We start from the raw sequence: 16,880 nt of genomic DNA on the forward strand, positions 1-16,880 counted from the left end.
GAGGTGGAGGTATGCTCTGGAGAAGAGAAAGGAAAGTCAGTAGATGCAAAACAGACTACGTGTGTGAATGACAAGAAGGCAGGTGTAACAATATAGATGCAAAGAGCAGAGGTAGTGAAGGTGGACGAGTTTAAATACTTGGGGGTCAAATGTCCAAAGCAATAGATATTAGACAAGAGAAGTGAAAAACAGAGTGCAGCTAAGGTGGAGTGGGTAGAGATGAGTGCCAGGAGTGATTGGTGACAGAAGGATAGCAGCAGGAGTAAGATGAAAGGTTTACTAGAGGGTAGTGAGGCCTGCTATGATGCATGGTTTGGAAACAGTGCCCTTGACAAAAAAAAAGATATACTGCACAAAGGATGTTGAATATTGACCTGCCAGGCAGGAGGAGTAAAAGAGGAAGGGCACAGACAAGATTCATGGATGTAGTGAAGGAGGGCATGAGAGGGTTGGTGTGACAGAGGATGTTAGATATAGGGTGATGGAGGAGAAGACAAAAGGACCACGCAAATGTGGACCTTCTCTTATTTAAGCCAGGAGAATATAAAACTTTAACTATATATTGTGACAAATAAGTGTACAGTGTGTAAAAGCTGCCCACACATTACAGTCAATAATTTAAAAACAGCGTTTAGGTTCCATCCATTTTATTGAATTTAAAGACTTTCAAACAAACTTGTACAAATTGCAAAACAGATTTTGGTAACACCTCATTTTAGTCTTATTATCATTATTAGGAAATAAATTAAGTGAAATGAAAGTAAACAATGTGAACAGACAACAAAAAAATACAACAAAGAGCAAAACAAAGTAGAAAGAATGAAAGAAAAGAGGCAACTGTTTTTCACAAAATTTCAACTGCACCTCATGTGCAGCACACTAAAGCTGATTCACCAACCAAGCTTATTGCTGGCCAGTGTCTAAGTACCTTCTTGTAGCAAAGGACACCCCATGTGTGGACTGCTAATATGTTGAAGCTCCATCCTGAAGTGTCTAATTTGAAATCATATCTTTTTTTTTTTTTAACTGTAGTACTGTATTTACACACCAGGTGGCAACACAATCATACAGTGATGCTAAAACTGCCTGCTCCGCCACCCACTCCCAACTCTATCAGTTTATCCTGGACGGCTGGCATTTTCCCACAAAGCTTCTAAAAAGCTTTGTGTTTGTTTTCACTGTGCTACATGCACGTTGAACTAAACACTTGTAATATTGTGGGGCATTTTGTCAAGCTTTTTTTTTTTTAAACAATGTAAGAGCTTATTTAGAATCCTGTGAAATTGCAGCCAGTGGTTTAACATTTCTTATCTTTATTCTCTCCATACAAAGATCCAGCTTTGCAGAGCACAATCTCCTTATATTATCTGCTCCCATTTAAAACCCACCACTGTCATAAATGCTTCTGCAAGAACTTAACCCACCACAGACATTCAAACATTCAAAAAGTCTCTCTCGCTCACCTTTCACTATAAATCAAGATCTTTTTTTTTTTTAAATGAAGGCAAATTATCCTAATCAGAACAAATATTAAATACACCAAAGAAAAGGTTAATGCCAGCTTTCTGTGGAGAGCGGCATGTTTTTGTGTGGGAGTGGAGCTGTGGCGCAGGGAGGCATTAACAGAGTGGAGAAATTGATGCCCAGAGGGCGTTGTTTTCGGGTAGAGCGTGTCACTGCCAGCAGCATCTGATTTAGCCTCTATATTTCATTCAAGTCGGTCTGTTCACATTCTCTGCTACTCATTGGAAGTTGCGCTTTCTCATTGGTTAAATATATAAAATGTGCTTGTGCACAACAACCACAAAGTGCACTGCACATGCTGTAACGAGTTTAAGATGTTAAACTGGATTAAAAGAAATGTTATTTGTGTCTAGGGAACTATCATTGCACAGAAACCGCAGTCTGAACTGAAACACACGGAAAAGATTCTCTCGGCTTTTTCAGAGGTCAAGGCAAAATAACGTTGAACCTTCATTTTGTTTTGAAAAAGATTTATGGTGACTTGGTCATGTTGCCGCTCTAAACAGAGTAGCCATTCCTTTACACAACACAGAAGCCCAGAAAACCAGAGAAGAAAGAAAACAAAAGAAAAAGCATTAGAAATAAAACCACCAAAAAAGATTATTTGTTAATAATATCAAAAATACCAACAAACAGGCAAAAAAAGAGAAAAAGATTGGTCACAGCAAATTTATGTACACGTACACATTAAGAAAAGAGCTGTCAGTGGAGTTGACGAGGGGTTGGTTGAGTGGGGAAGGAGGAGAAAAAAGATTCGGGCAATTAGATAAGCCCTGTATCTTCACTATACAGGGGAGTTACAGAGGGGTGCCATGATGGCAGACGGGGGTTGTATGAGGTGAGAAGGAGGAGGGAGAGCCACGGTTGTATGTTCACCTCTTCTTGGGGGCTTGGGTGGTGCGGGGTGGGGTGACAGGCCGGCCAGAATTTACACCACCGTACTGATACTTGGCCTTCTTCTCTGAGGGCTTTAGGATCTTTAAAACACAAACACAGAGAAATGTGTCACTGTCAGTTCACACACACACACACAAACACCCGAAAAAGGCAAATGGTTTTCACACTACCTGGAAGGAGCACATGAGGGATTCGTCAACACTCATCATGCCGCCTGCATTATCAAACTCCCCGCAGTAGTTTGGAGCAGAGAAAAGTGTGACCAGTTGGCGTTTGGCAAAGAACTCGTATCCATCCTCCACAACCTGTTAAAAGAAAGATGACATTATTCCAGCGCCTACAAAAAATCAATACCAAGAAACAGGTCTTCAGCTAGTTTCACAATCCAAGTTTGCTATCAAGGTTGAGTGTACGTAACCACCTACATCTGAAATCAATAAGAAAAACCAAATGCAGAGCTGAAATAACCGTGGGTAACTTAGGAACCAGTCTCCTGATTGTTCAGTTGTATGATCAGTACTTTGAGAAAGTCTTATTTGTGACAATCAACAGGCAACAGTGTCATAAGTGGATGACTCTTTATACTACAAGTGTTGCTCCTGTTTACCTTTCTCCATGCACTCCACTCCACTGGTAGGAGATCACGTTAAGCAAGAGACATCTATTCTATCTCCAGGCCATAAATGAATAAAGTGCCTCGTCATAGTTTGCATAATAATATTTTAAACAAGAAAAAATATTATAAACTGAGTGCCTGTATGTACAATACATGGGAGGAATACAGAGAACGAATGGGAGCAGGAAATTAGAAAGCTTCTATTAATAGATGTTTTCTGCTCTGTTTTCTGTGTCCTCTCATCAACAACATTAATTAAAATCGAGGATGGACATAACTGAAGCAAATGGATAAACAATTTTAAATCACAGAAAAAAAGAAAAAAAAAAAGGCTAATCAATATCCTAGCTTTGTGCCTACAGGGACTTTCACTTCACAATCAGACTCATACCCAATTCCACTCCCAATTACCTGGTGGGCTCTGCAGATGAGGTCCAGGTCATGCCGGTTTAGGAACTTACTGACCACATCTGCTCCGAAGGTGAAGGAGACCCCGCGGTCGTTCTCTCCCCAGCCTTGTACATCCTTGTCTGGATCTGACCACAACAGGTCACACAGCAGACCTGGGATACACACAGGTAGAAGATAGATGGACCCGAGGAACACAAAGCGGGGAAAAAGTGGAAAGGAGAGAATAAACAGACAAATGGAAAAATCTGCTAAAACCTTGGCTGATGTAACAAAGATGATCTACTGATGAAACAGTCATACACTCAGGAAGAGAGAGGCTGTTTTTTCCATTTAAAAATAAACTTAAATTCCTGGGAGGAATCCAGAGGAAGTGAACATGTTCAGTGTCAAGTACGAGCATACATCTAAGAACACGCAGGTACACACAGTACCTGTGTCGGGCACGTCTGTGGGCCTCATGATCCTGCGGATTTGCTCCATCGACTGCAAGTCCGGTGACAGCCCTGGAACAAAAAGGCAAAAAGATTGCTTTTGATTAAAGACACTATAGAGCTATTTCAAACACGGGTTAATAAAAAGCTGCAGTTCAGATTCAGGGCAGCGAGTGTCGACGGTAGCTCCCTCACCTCCATGGCAGCAGAAGATTTTCTCATCAATAATAGCAGCAATGGGGAGGCAGTTAAAGCAGTCAGTGAAAGTCTTCCACAACTTGATGTTGAACCTGCGCTTGCCTGGTGAAAGAAATCAAAAGATATTCTCAGAACTGAACTGCGCCTGTGTAAAGCCTCAGTTTATTAGTACTTACACTCGTCGTAGAACCCATAGATGCGGTTGATGGAAGCACACTCATGGTTGCCCCTGAGCAGGAAAAAGTTCTCTGGGTATTTGATCTTGTAGGCAAGCAGAAGGCAAATGGTTTCCAGGGATTGTTTCCCTCTGTCCACATAATCACCCAGGAAAAGGTAATTTGCCTCTGGAGGGAAGCCACCATATTCAAACAGCCTCAATAGGTCTGTGTACTGCCCATGAATATCACCTGAAACAGAGGTAAAAGGGATGAGGGGACAGGCAAGTAAGGGTGTTAATTTGACAGTTTAAAGGCAGGATGTTGTAGTCAAACAGAGACAGGTAGGAGGAGAATTCTGCCTAGAGGAAAAAAAAGTGTAGAAATATTTTTAATGCTGTGTTTTTCTACCTCCTGACTCCTACACGCACAACTCACTGAAGTTGTTTGGATTTCAATATAAGATCTGCAAGACATGTAGTTTGGTTGGGACATAAGACTGAGCCTATATTAGGACTGCGTGAGCGAGCCAAACGAAACACACACACAAAAACCATTAAAACTGTCACCAGAGCACACAAAGTAAGCTACTGAGGCAAAGAACGCTCGCAATCCACATTAATTACAAAAGGACATCCATCCAAAAATCCACACACACACATATCTACACAAACTTGCTTTAATTTTAACCACTCTCTGAGGATTAACGCTCAATCTCCTTCCTCTTTGACATTTAGACAGGCAGTGATGAGCGGTAGTCGCTCTCACCAGAGCACAGGGTCTCTGCAGAGGAGACTCACTTCATCACCTAGCCAAGACCTGCTTCCTTTTATATCCTCTTGCACCAGCTAAAGAGATGCTCTAATTTGGGCTAAGTGCTCCAGACACAGATGACTACAGAGAGGCCTACCAGAAAAGCGTTGCAATAATAACAGGCTTTATTATGACCAAAACGGAAAGCCAATTCATGCACCACACTCATTACAACATGGCACAAATTACAATGAAATGACAGCCCTTGTTAAGCAGTCCAGCTGTCTGGCCTTAAAATAAAATGACCAATGAAAAAGTAAATTTTATATTGAAGTCATATTGAGGTTGGCTGGCATGATTTTTTCCCCTATTTCACGGTGCCCATCAGGCATCCATGCACCAAAACCCAAACCAAGGCTGGCACCAAATCGTATATGGCTACAGGCCTACACTTAGGACAGCATGCAAAGGCACATTCTTCCATGCAAATAAATAATTTATGGAATAGCTTTAAGTCTGGCTGTATGTTATTTTCTGTTTTTGGTGTTCTTAGCTGGCTGGCTTGTGTTTCACAGCCTCCTACTTTATCTATTTATTTAAAGTTTTGCTCCAGACATGCAGCCCACTGGTCAAGATCTAAGGCATTTACACTGTAGTAACAACTTCATAATCCTTCACATTAATATTACAATATTGAAACTTGAGCGAATTACATATTAATGCAGACATTAATGCACAAAATCCAGGTCACAAGCTGTCAGTATGAAATCAGCAAAGCTTCTTAAAAGTCCAAACTACCACTTTAATTACTGTTTTTAAAGTGATATCTGGAGTTTAACCTGCTCATCAGAGAGACATGAGGAGTTGGTGGGTGGGGGTGGGGGGTAAGAGAGGGATCAGCATTTTTTTTGTTTGTTATTTTCCCATTTTGAGTTGTGGAGGGTGGCATAGTGACATGGTGGTTAGCACTGCCTTTCTGGATGGAAATTGCATGTTCTCCCTGTGCCTGCATGGTTTTCTGTTTTCTGAAGTTCCCAAACACATGTATCCTAGGTTAACTGCTGATTCTAAATTGGCCACAGGCATGAACGGCTGTTTGTCTCTGTTGTGTCTGTTTAGGGTGTTACCTCTTTCTTGCCCTATGACAGGGATAGGCTCATGACCTTGGACTGGATAAGAAGAAGAAAAATGGATGGATGTCTGATGGAGGTCAACTATAGCTTACTATTATGTTAACTTTAGCTGAGGTGTGATACTATGGCAACTTTTTATTTCTCCCTTCTGCACTGATGATGCTGAATATCCAGATTTTACCTGTACAAGTTTAATATATTTTAAATTACTATTAGTACAAGTCACAGCCAGTACAGGGAGTGCAGAATTATTAGGCAAATGAGTATTTTGTCCACATCATCCTCTTCATGCATGTTGTCTTACTCCAAGCTGTATAGGCTCGAAAGCCTACTACCAATTAAGCATATTAGGTGATGTGCATCGCTGTAATGAGAAGGGGTGTGGTCTAATGACATCAACACCCTATATCAGGTGTGCATAATTATTAGGCAACTTCCTTTCCTTTGGCAAAATGGGTCAAAAGAAGGACTTGACAGGCTCAGAAAAGTCAAAAATAGTGAGATATCTTGCAGAGGGATGCAGCAGTCTCAAAATTGCAAAGCTTCTGAAGCGTGATCATCGAACAATCAAGCGTTTCATTCAAAATAGTCAACAGGGTCGCAAGAAGCGTGTGGAAAAACCAAGGCGCAAAATAACTGCCCATGAACTGAGAAAAGTCAAGCGTGCAGCTGCCAAGATGCCACTTGCCACCAGTTTGGCCATATTTCAGAGCTGCAACATCACTGGAGTGCCCAAAAGCACAAGGTGTGCAATACTCAGAGACATGGCCAAGGTAAGAAAGGCTGAAAGACGACCACCACTGAACAAGACACACAAGCTGAAACGTCAAGACTGGGCCAAGAAATATCTCAAGACTGATTTTTCTAAGGTTTTATGGACTGATGAAATGAGAGTGAGTCTTGATGGGCCAGATGGATGGGCCCGTGGCTGGATTGGTAAAGGGCAGAGAGCTCCAGTCCGACTCAGACGCCAGCAAGGTGGAGGTGGAGTACTGGTTTGGGCTGGTATCATCAAAGATGAGCTTGTGGGGCCTTTTCGGGTTGAGGATGGAGTCAAGCTCAACTCCCAGTCCTACTGCCAGTTTCTTGAAGACACCTTCTTCAAGCAGTGGTACAGGAAGAAGTCTGCATCCTTCAAGAAAAACATGATTTTCATGCAGGACAATGCTCCATCACACGTGTCCAAGTACTCCACAGCGTGGCTGGCAAGAAAGGGTATAAAAGAAGAAAAACTAATGACATGGCCTCCTTGTTCACCTGATCTGAACCCCATTGAGAACCTGTGGTCCATCATCAAATGTGAGATTTACAAGGAGGGAAAACAGTACACCTCTCTGAACAGTGTCTGGGAGGCTGTGGTTGCTGCTGCACGCAATGTTGATGGTGAACAGATCAAAACACTGACAGAATCCATGGATGGCAGGCTTTTGAGTGTCCTTGCAAAGAAAGGTGGCTATATTGGTCGCTGATTTGTTTTTGTTTTGTTTTTGAATGTCAGAAATGTATATTTGTGAATGTGGAGATGTTATATTGGTTTCACTGGTAAAAATAAATAATTGAAATGGGTATATATTTGTTTTTTGTTAAGTTGCCTAATAATTATGCACAGTAATAGTCACCTGCACACACAGATATCCCCCTAAAATAGCTAAAACTAAAAACAAACTAAAAACTACTTCCAAAAACACTCAGCTTTGATATTAATGAGTTTTTTGGGTTCATTGAGAACATGGTTGTTGTTCAATAATAAAATTATTCCTCAAAAATACAACTTGCCTAATAATTCTGCACTCCCTGTATTTGTTTTGCTCACAAAGGTCTGCCAGGTTCATTTTACACTCGGTATGATCAATTCCACACTAAGAGCTACTGTATGACTAACATACTGATATGAATGTGAATTTGCATTTTTTGGTTTGTTTGTTTTTTTTAAAAAAGGGCAGCCTCTGCCTGCACTCTTACAAGAAAGTGTAGGATGTCAGTGAGTGAATTATTTACTTGGCCTGTTTCTGTTCCGTCAAAACAAACAGACAGTAGAAGCACAGAGATTATGGGTTCAAAACCAGTGCAGAAAATGGAAAGCTAAAAACAAAACAAAACACAATGCAGAACCACAAATTAGCAGGATTTATCTTCCAAGAGGACGCAATATAAAAGTTCATAAAACATTTTTAGAAAAACAACAGTGCACAACAGCATGGGCTATGTTGTCCATTTGTGGTACAAGCATTAGAGTACAGGTGTTTTAGGAATACTGAATAATACCGCTCAGAGTATATTTGTAAACACTAAGCTAACAGGGTTATTGTCTCGAACGATAGTATAGTGTGTTCAGGTAAGAATATCACCTTGGGGATCATGACGCACACGTCAAATTTAAAGAAAAACAACAAATGTAAATAAAACAGGTTCAGTACACAGATCAAGTTTTCGTGATCTTTAAAATATTACAGTAACCTAATACAGCAATGTTTCCTCCTGCTTCTAGAAACACGCTTGCTCCACTAGCTGAGGCCAAACCCTGTCACATGTTTTTTTTCCTTCTTCCTTAAGTTTGTCCTTTACCACTTTCCTTCAACAAAAATAAAATAAACAGCTGTCTGGTTAAAGACTGACCTTGCCGAATTCTGTGATTTAACGATAATGATGGTGCAAGATGCAAGAAAAGAATCTATTTTAGCGTCGCAGACAGACTTGCAATCAACTTACTCCAGGGTCTTTAATCAAGAAAACTAGAGACGTCTTAATTAAAGGAAAAAGTCTACAATTGAAACTGATTTGTGGTGCAATCTTGTGTTCTGTTCTAACTAACTATCAACACACACCCGCCTAATGTGCTCCCTACTGGGGACAAACACCACAGTCTCGTTAAGAGCAAAATTGCACCAGATTAAAGTGAAGTTTATATTGCACCTTAGCAGAATTTGTAAAATCTTAGTGATGTTTTGCAGTTCCAATAGCTTTAGGTCCTCTTTATGTTTCCATGGATAGTGTGTGAATTTATTCTAGCTGCAGCAAAAGGATAATAAACTTACTCTATAACTAAACTAAACAGGGGCTCAAGTATCCTCTATCACTCTCATTAAAAACACACAAGGATAGCATGTCTTTGGGCAAGTATGGAAAAGAGAGATAATTATCGTAAGCAATTTCTGTTTCATAGTTCATATCATTATACTTTCATATTATTCTCTTCAATTTGTGAACTGTTTGTGCTGCTTCTCAATCACTCCTTGTAGTCAAGAAGTAATAAAAGGTATCTTATTTGCTAGGGGTATAATAATTCTGAAACTGAGGCTCATAAATATAAACCAAGGATTTGGAGAATTGTTTCACATTTACGATTTATCTCAGGCCTGCTCATACACAGAGCACACAGCATTGATGTTTGTGGTCTTTCTTCAACTAATTCAACTGATTAACAAATCTAACCCTTTGGTTATTTTGCAGACAACTCTAATTACAAGATGGTGTTTTTTTTTTTTTTAATCATAGATTATTTTTTTGTAGCAAAAAAAATAAAAAATCCTCATCCTCATAATGATGGTTATTAGAAGTCTGTGTTTAAGTTTACACAGTGGCAAAGCTGCAAGCTTGGGAAACATTCACTAGTAGAATTACAATTAGCAGATGAGATCGTGTGCAAGTAAGTTCAGAACCTGATCCATGTGACCTAAGTAAATAATTGAAGACATTCACTGTTTGGTCTTTATAGTCAGTTCTTGCCTGCCATCACAGCTGTGGGTTAAAGGCAGCTAATTAGCCTGAGGTTATAGGTTCAAGAACTAAACATATAAAGTTACAATTACAAACAGCACCATCTAGAACTCATCAAAGTTAGACCTGTATGGAGAAAGGCAGACATGGCCTTTGTAAAGCTAGCTGTACTGATCACTGAGATGTTAGACATATAGACACCACCAATGTCAGCATTCAATTAAAATTCCTTACTGCTTCACTTACAATATAAATAGCGCCATCTGAGGCTGAGTGTTTAGGTGGTATACAGTAGGGCTGGGCGATATGACCCAAAATTCATATCTCAATATTTTTTAGCTGGATGGCGATATAAGATATATATCTTGATATTTTTTTAAAGACATAAAGTAAGAACAAAAAGAGAGTTCTTAGTCAAAGCTGTGTCCCAGATGTCACACAGGCACTTTTATTAACATACAGCATAGATGTACATGAAAAAAACTACTCAAAAATAAATTATGAGCATTTATTAAAAATAATGCTCCATAAATAAAAGAAAAGTATGTTGTTTTTGTCCATAACAAAAAGCTCACAATTGTGCAGTCAAAATGTAAACTAAAAAGACGCTGAGCATAATAACATAGGCAGATTTCACAGGTGCTCTGTTCCCAACTTCTACTGCGTGACTGACAGCCTGGAGTTTGAAATCCGCTTCAGGTGCCATTTATGGTCCTTATACACACACAATACGGTAATATTATGTTGAAGCACAGTGCGTATTACTACGCGAGGCTCCTCGGTAGCCGTAATGCTCCGACAATCCATCAAGCGGTGCAGCTCCGTAGCTTACCAAAGTCGTACTAAAACATTTTTTGAGAGATTGCTGAGCGCCGTGTTCCACATAAAATCAGTTCGCGGTCATCAAGCACAACCAGAATTCATACATAAGGCGCGCTGTCAACTTTTGAGAAAATGAAAGGATTTTAGGCTGTGCAGCCCCTGCGGGCTGCATGGCGTTAGCGTGGTTAGCGTGGTTAGCTCGTTAGCACGTTGACGCCGTCCAGCCCCACGCACGGAGCGATGCGCAGTAACTCGTTAACGGAGATTTGCCGTGTTCATCTTGTCGCTGCCTGCAGGTGAAGCTATGGGGGAGGAGGGGGAGTTGTGTTCAGTGAAGGAGAGGCGAGGCGGAGTAACGTTGCGTAAAGACAAAAGTGGACGAAAGAGAGGCAAACTTGTGGCTCCACAACTATAATTATAACGTATATATCGATATAAAGGATATGGTCACATCTTATATCTCGTATAAAAATATATCGATATTTTTAAAAAACTCGATATATCGCCCAGCCCTAGTATGATTCTTGAAAGTATTACTTTCAAGGACTGACACATGTAATAGAGAGTTCAGAGTTGTTTGAAGTTGCTGCAATACACTGGAGGAATGAGATAAAGCATGTGGGAGTGTGCAGAGATATGCAGGAGCCAGTTAGACACAGCAGCAGTGATGGCTATTTCAAACGCAAAGAAAGAAGAAGAAGAAGAAGCTCACTTGTAAAAGTGTATTTCTCTGCTTGTTTTTCATTTATCTATAGTATGTGTGTAATCTGTGCATATGTGTGAGTGTATTCTCTGTTACATACATGGAGCAGCTGAGTCAAGAGAGTAACAGTGACTTACTATATGACCCAGGATAAGACAGTGTTACCCGGTCTGGTTACATAAGTCTGAGCTGCATCAAAGAAATAGATTGCTGCTGTGGGCTATGCAGAGTTTGTGGTCTGTGCTTTGCAGAGTGGGGGTTTGCCATCAGTGCACCCAACCCTTTGCAGCCAGACTATAGCATTAAAAATTCAGATTATGTTGTTGTTTGACATTTCAAAAGGCCACAGAAAAATAATCAAAACCTACAGAGTACGTGTTAAACCAATTATTGGACCAAAGGGAAAACAAACAGAGAAAATATCAATGGTGCCCATGTTTTTAGGTTCCTTTAACTTTCTGTGTTCGTAAACAATTTAATTGAGAGTTAGGTCAGGGCAGAAAACACTGACCACAGATCTTCAGGGGCGCTTCCAGCTCCAGCAGGATGGGTTGGCTGAGGAAGATCTCCCTGGATTTGATGCAAAGACCCCGCACCTCCGCCTCTGTCATCTGGACTATCTTCCCCGGGCGACATCCCCGCACTAAGGATGAGACAAACTACACAGTCAGTGCTATTGTCAAGTGAGTGAGTTATCAACAATCAGTGTGTAAAAAAACTCCCAAAAAACAAAACAACACCAGCAACACAAACTTCATCAAAATTAGGCCATGACAGAATAATGCTTCACCTAAGGGAAAAATACTTGTGGCAGTATCACAAAAGCCAATAAACTGAGGGTGTAATGATTCTGTAGCCTATAGCTGCTTAGTCTCAGCCATAATTTAGAAACACGCTGCTTATTCTGTGAGAGCAGCTTGCATCTGAGCACTGGTGTGGGTTTATTGGCTGTGTAGCTGCAGTAGCTTAAGCCTACTTTCTGGCGTTCCGCCACAGCTCTGGGTGAAAATTTATCTTATAACGATAAAAAAGGGGAGTGAGAAATGCAAACGCTGGTTATAGTCAGCAGCTGAAACAGACAAAGATATGAAAAGTGAGATTATAACTTAAGAACTACTTGCTTGCCATCTTATCTGGAGGCTGGAATAGACAAAAGTTAAGTTTTATATTGTTTGGAATAGTCTGTGCCTGATATATTTGACATTTTCAATTTCAGGTCTGGAAAACTTAGTGTAATATTTCTGAATATTTCTTAAAGATGGTCTATAAAGAGCACATTATCAGTCACACAGCATTACAGCTATGCAAAATCATACCAGTAATCAGAGTCATCCCTGGCTTAGAATCAGCCTTTGGGAGATGACTACGCACGACAGTAAGCGTGACTAGTCTATGTAAAGTAAAGGCAATGGGACTGTAATGTCCTGTTTGACAGAAATCTATGCATTTTCTTATTATTACTGACAATCTGATAAAAATGAAACTTAATTTAACAAAAGTAGTTAAAATTATTTAATTGCAACAGTGGAAGAGAGTATAAGAACGAGTTTGAGGGAGGCAGCTATGGTTAAATGAGAGTTGATGAAAGTCAAGATACAAAGTATTTAAGTGTACATTCTGCTTGTTAAATGGTAATTTGCTGAACTGCTATACAGCACATGCAAAGAGGGTTTGAACTGCTATTTTTATTCTCAGTTCTTATCATTCTGGCGCTAGTCGTGTTCCTTTGGCATTGGCTAAAAACCCTGTAGGCGAGGCAAACATTTCTTTACGCAGGAAAAACCACTTGTTATGGTAGTAACTGTGAACAAAAGCTGAAATGAATATAAATGGATAACAGACTCAATAATGATCTCATAATACTCGCTTTTAAGTCCTAGGTTGACATTACAAAAAGCAAATCAAAGCAAGGCATGAAAATATTCTATGCATGGAAACAAAAGTGATGAACAAATCCACAACTGAGGAATTATGCAATAACTAACCATTTTGTTATTGCCTTTAAGCTAGACGCCCACAAAAGAGCCCAATAAAGGGTAGCTGAGCCTAGTGAAGCGAATGCATGTTAGTCAGAGAATGAGTTTCTATACCCTTTTTCAATGTAGCTTTTTCTGTTGTATTTAATGGATACCATTACAGAATGACCACAGAATGACCCCACAAGGGAGCAGTTCAAATTGATGTGTTTGTGTGGAATTCCTAAAGCTTAGTGCCTGATGTTTCTGTACATATATAAACATTTATATGCATTCTGCTTACACTGAGAGTCAAACTCCCTGACTCTCAGGGTTTCATTAGCTAAGAAATCCAACCAAATCTGAGTTTAAGCGAGTGAATCACAGGAATATAAACCAAATCCACAGTGTCAAAAACTGTTCAACGGCTCCTCCGTTAATATTTCTTATCCTCCATCTACTGAATCAGCACTGCTACATTTCCCATCTGCTTCTCAGAGTGCGGAGCATGAAATCGCAGAAGTAGGGCTCTTTACTCAACAGCCCAGCCTCATCAGAGCAGAGCAAGTTAAGCTCGGATGTTTAGCCTGCTCAGCTTTAGCAGTGAACTTTTTACTGTTCGCACTTGCACTCTGCAGGCTGGCACTTTTAAAAGAGATTATGTACTTAAGACTACTGAGGGGGCAAAGGCCAAACTGAAGCAATGACAAGGATTTTGCAACAATCATAAACAGAATCATTGTTTGTTTGTCTTGCTAAACTGTGCGAGCGTTCACATGTTTTATAAGAATGAATAAGCAGTCTCAATGACACTTTTTCTCACGCAGAAAAACAAACAGTAAGCTACTTTGTTATGCTGGAATGCAGAATAAAAGCATTTCAAAGGGCTTTCTTCAGAAACTTGACACAAGACCATTATGAGTCTCTTGATATATAACTGGGAATCTGTGGTAAACACTGGGAAAACAGAGTTTGTGTTTTGTATTACTCTAGTATTCTAATCAGCTCTGAGGCAAAACCTTTGATTAAAGAAGATGCGTCATGTATTTATTGCTTAATTAATACTCAGTTATAACTATTTATGATGCTCACATCAGTAACTGAAAGGGTAACCAAACACTTATCTATGAGACAATAACATAATAATAAAATAAAAAACTTTTGTAGACCGCAAAGATGATTACCAAACTAATCACTTACGAAAGACGTCAAATGCCAAGTTCAACTGGCATTACAAACATGAGCAATGTAATCAACAAGTCACAGTTGGAGCTGAGTGCCAAGGAAAAGTGTGTCAGCGGAGGACTTTTGAGCAGAGATAAATGGTTGGCCAAAAGTCACACACACAGCTGTCTCAAAGTCACCTTTCTGTATTCAAAACAACTCTTTAAATCTGAAATGGTAAGAAACCCAGGGAGATGCAGTTACCACCAAGAATTATCCTAGCATCCTCCACCAGAGTCAAAGATAGCAGTGGAAAGTATGCCAAGGACAGCTGAATTCGCTGTAGTGGTCTGCTATGACTCAAAGGATATCTCAGGGGAACAGAAAACTCACGGTCTTCTCTGAAGCAGCTGGTCAGCCATCATCCTTCTTTCTGCTTGGCCCAAATATCCTCATCCTCAGACATCACCAAAATTCCCCAAAGTATAAAAGCAAACAACGTCATTGTGAACACAGCCTGACTTAAACATCCCTGTGGATGAGCCAAAGAAACACATATTTCACTAATATTCTTTTATCACATGTGTGTTTCTTAATTCTGATGTACCTTTAGTGCGAACAAAGATATATAAAGGTAATGTGTGAGCATGAGTGTCCTGAATCACACCAACCTGCCCACTAAAAAAGACACCTCCAAACCAAGTCACTCCAAAAAAGGTAACTTTATTTTAAAAAAACAACCCAATAGTTAACCAGCTATGATTCATTCAGGATCTAGTGATAAACGACACCCATTAAAGTTAGCTATTTGTGTTTTATTATTATTATTATTATTATTCTTTTCCACTTATTTATAGAGCAGACCTAATAACCAGGTCACTAATACACAAAAATTTGTGGGGGCAGCAAATAAAATAATGACAACCGTCAGCACCGCGGATGTGGGGCAAACGCGTTTAAACCAAAGGGAGCTGCAATACTACTGCGTAACAGTACAACGATTCAACCTACAACAGTAACAATGACTTTATACTATGCACACAGGACGAGGAGGAAAGAAAACGTCCCCGCCCCTCCTTCTTGACATCAGCCCCACATAATTTGGCAAATGGGGTAAAACGAAAAATGCCGCAAACACAGCAGACCGAAAGTTTAATTACACGCTAAAGTAAAGGCCACGACACGATACGTTATCTGCCAAACGTAACCGCAGATTATTGCTGCACAAACACACGCTAGGCTTTCAGCGCTTGCAGTGTTTATAAACACGGCCAGCTAACGGTAACGTTAGCCGAAGCTAGCCGGGCATAGCGTTAAAATGGACTGACGTTAGCCCTACCAGCTAACACTTTCCTGCATTTTGCGAGGCAACCGCGACAGTTACCGGATATTATTGAAACCCCATTTTTTAAACACCGAACCCTTCACCTGTTCCCCACAAAACACACAGTAAATATAACTCAAATTGTTCACCTTCCAACAGCCGAGAGATGAGGCTATCCACGTTCAATTCACCCTCCGCCATCTTCACACTGCTGTTGTACAGTGTTGGCCGCTTCAGTTCCTCCAGCCGACACCAGGGGGGGTTGTTGCTCACAAACCGGTTGCCAAAGACCTTGACCAGGGAGCAGATTAGTGAATAATCCACTTTATTTTTTATTTTTACCTCCTTTATATACATCCACCATCTACTATAACTATACAAAAATATTAATAAAATTACAATTGTTTAAATAGGAATTGGGATGAAATCTAAAAACGTACGAAAAGTATGAAAGGTACAGTAGCATGTAAGCAGCCACCCCTCTATAGACCTGCTACATTATTACTGATTCAAAAAACAAACAAAGTAAAGGTTACATCAGGTTACATATAGTAAACTGATCTGGTTTCTAATTATGTCTGCAATGTGTCAAAATAAATACGTATGTAAGTGGTGTAAAGTATAGTATTTCAGCTTGAGCTGGATGAAGGGGGAAACCGCAGAAAATGTTTCTCTATCTTGCGTGCTGCACAATATCGTTTATTATTTAGTATCTACTGTTATCTACTGCTAGCTAGTTTATTGTGATGGTGCTGTTTTTATTATGTTGCTCTTTGTTGTTTGCTTTCTCTTCTGTTTTTTTTCTCCATACAGGTGATCCAGGCGTTTTGTTTGTTTGTTTGTTTGTTTTTTCCTTTCTTCCCCCCCTTCTCACCATCTCTTCTCCCCTTTGGTTTTCTTTCTCTCCCTCTCTTTCTTTCATTCTTTCTCCCTGTCCTATCCCCCAGTCACGTCTGTCCCGTTTGTAGCAACCGAAAATAAAATAAATACATAATTATAATAAAGGTCAATCAAATGGACCAATATGGCAAGGCCATGATGATCCACTTGGTAAAATAAATCCGCTTGGCATCTTTC

The 16,880-nt window shown here is 40.0% G+C and overlaps 1 protein-coding gene across 1 annotated transcript; it reads right to left on the reverse strand.

Annotated features, from left to right (window-relative positions):
• Positions 1-630: 630 nt before the first annotated feature.
• LOC146365921 (serine/threonine-protein phosphatase PP1-beta catalytic subunit-like) lies at positions 631-16,064 on the reverse strand. Its single transcript, XM_084914605.1, has 8 exons — positions 15,953-16,064; positions 11,872-12,003; positions 4,254-4,484; positions 4,075-4,179; positions 3,880-3,951; positions 3,449-3,600; positions 2,592-2,726; positions 631-2,501 (listed from the first exon to the last, which is right to left on the reverse strand). The coding sequence occupies exons 1-8, from the start codon at positions 16,002-16,004 to the stop codon at positions 2,397-2,399; spliced, it is 984 nt and encodes a 327-aa protein (XP_084770731.1). The 5' UTR covers positions 16,005-16,064; the 3' UTR covers positions 631-2,396.
• Positions 16,065-16,880: the final 816 nt, after the last annotated feature.

Source organism: Perissodus microlepis, chromosome 19 (assembly GCF_051167445.1).
Source record: "Perissodus microlepis isolate ML-2025 ecotype Zambia chromosome 19, ASM5116744v1, whole genome shotgun sequence".
Taxonomy (NCBI): Eukaryota; Metazoa; Chordata; class Actinopteri; order Cichliformes; family Cichlidae; genus Perissodus; species Perissodus microlepis.

What these genes read in the sequence shown, in the direction of transcription:
- LOC146365921 (XM_084914605.1), bottom strand. Translation starts at nt 16,004, where the DNA reads ATGGCGGAGGGTGAATTGAACGTGGATAGCCTCATCTCTCGGCTGTTG. An exon ending in TCATCTGCAGAGCCCACCAG is followed by an intron (nt 2,727 to 3,448) that starts GTAATTGGGAGT and finishes TTCTTTTAACAG; the next exon opens with GTTGTGGAGGATGGATACGA. An exon ending in CCCTCATGTGCTCCTTCCAG is followed by an intron (nt 2,502 to 2,591) that starts GTAGTGTGAAAA and finishes TGTGTTTTAAAG; the next exon opens with ATCCTAAAGCCCTCAGAGAA.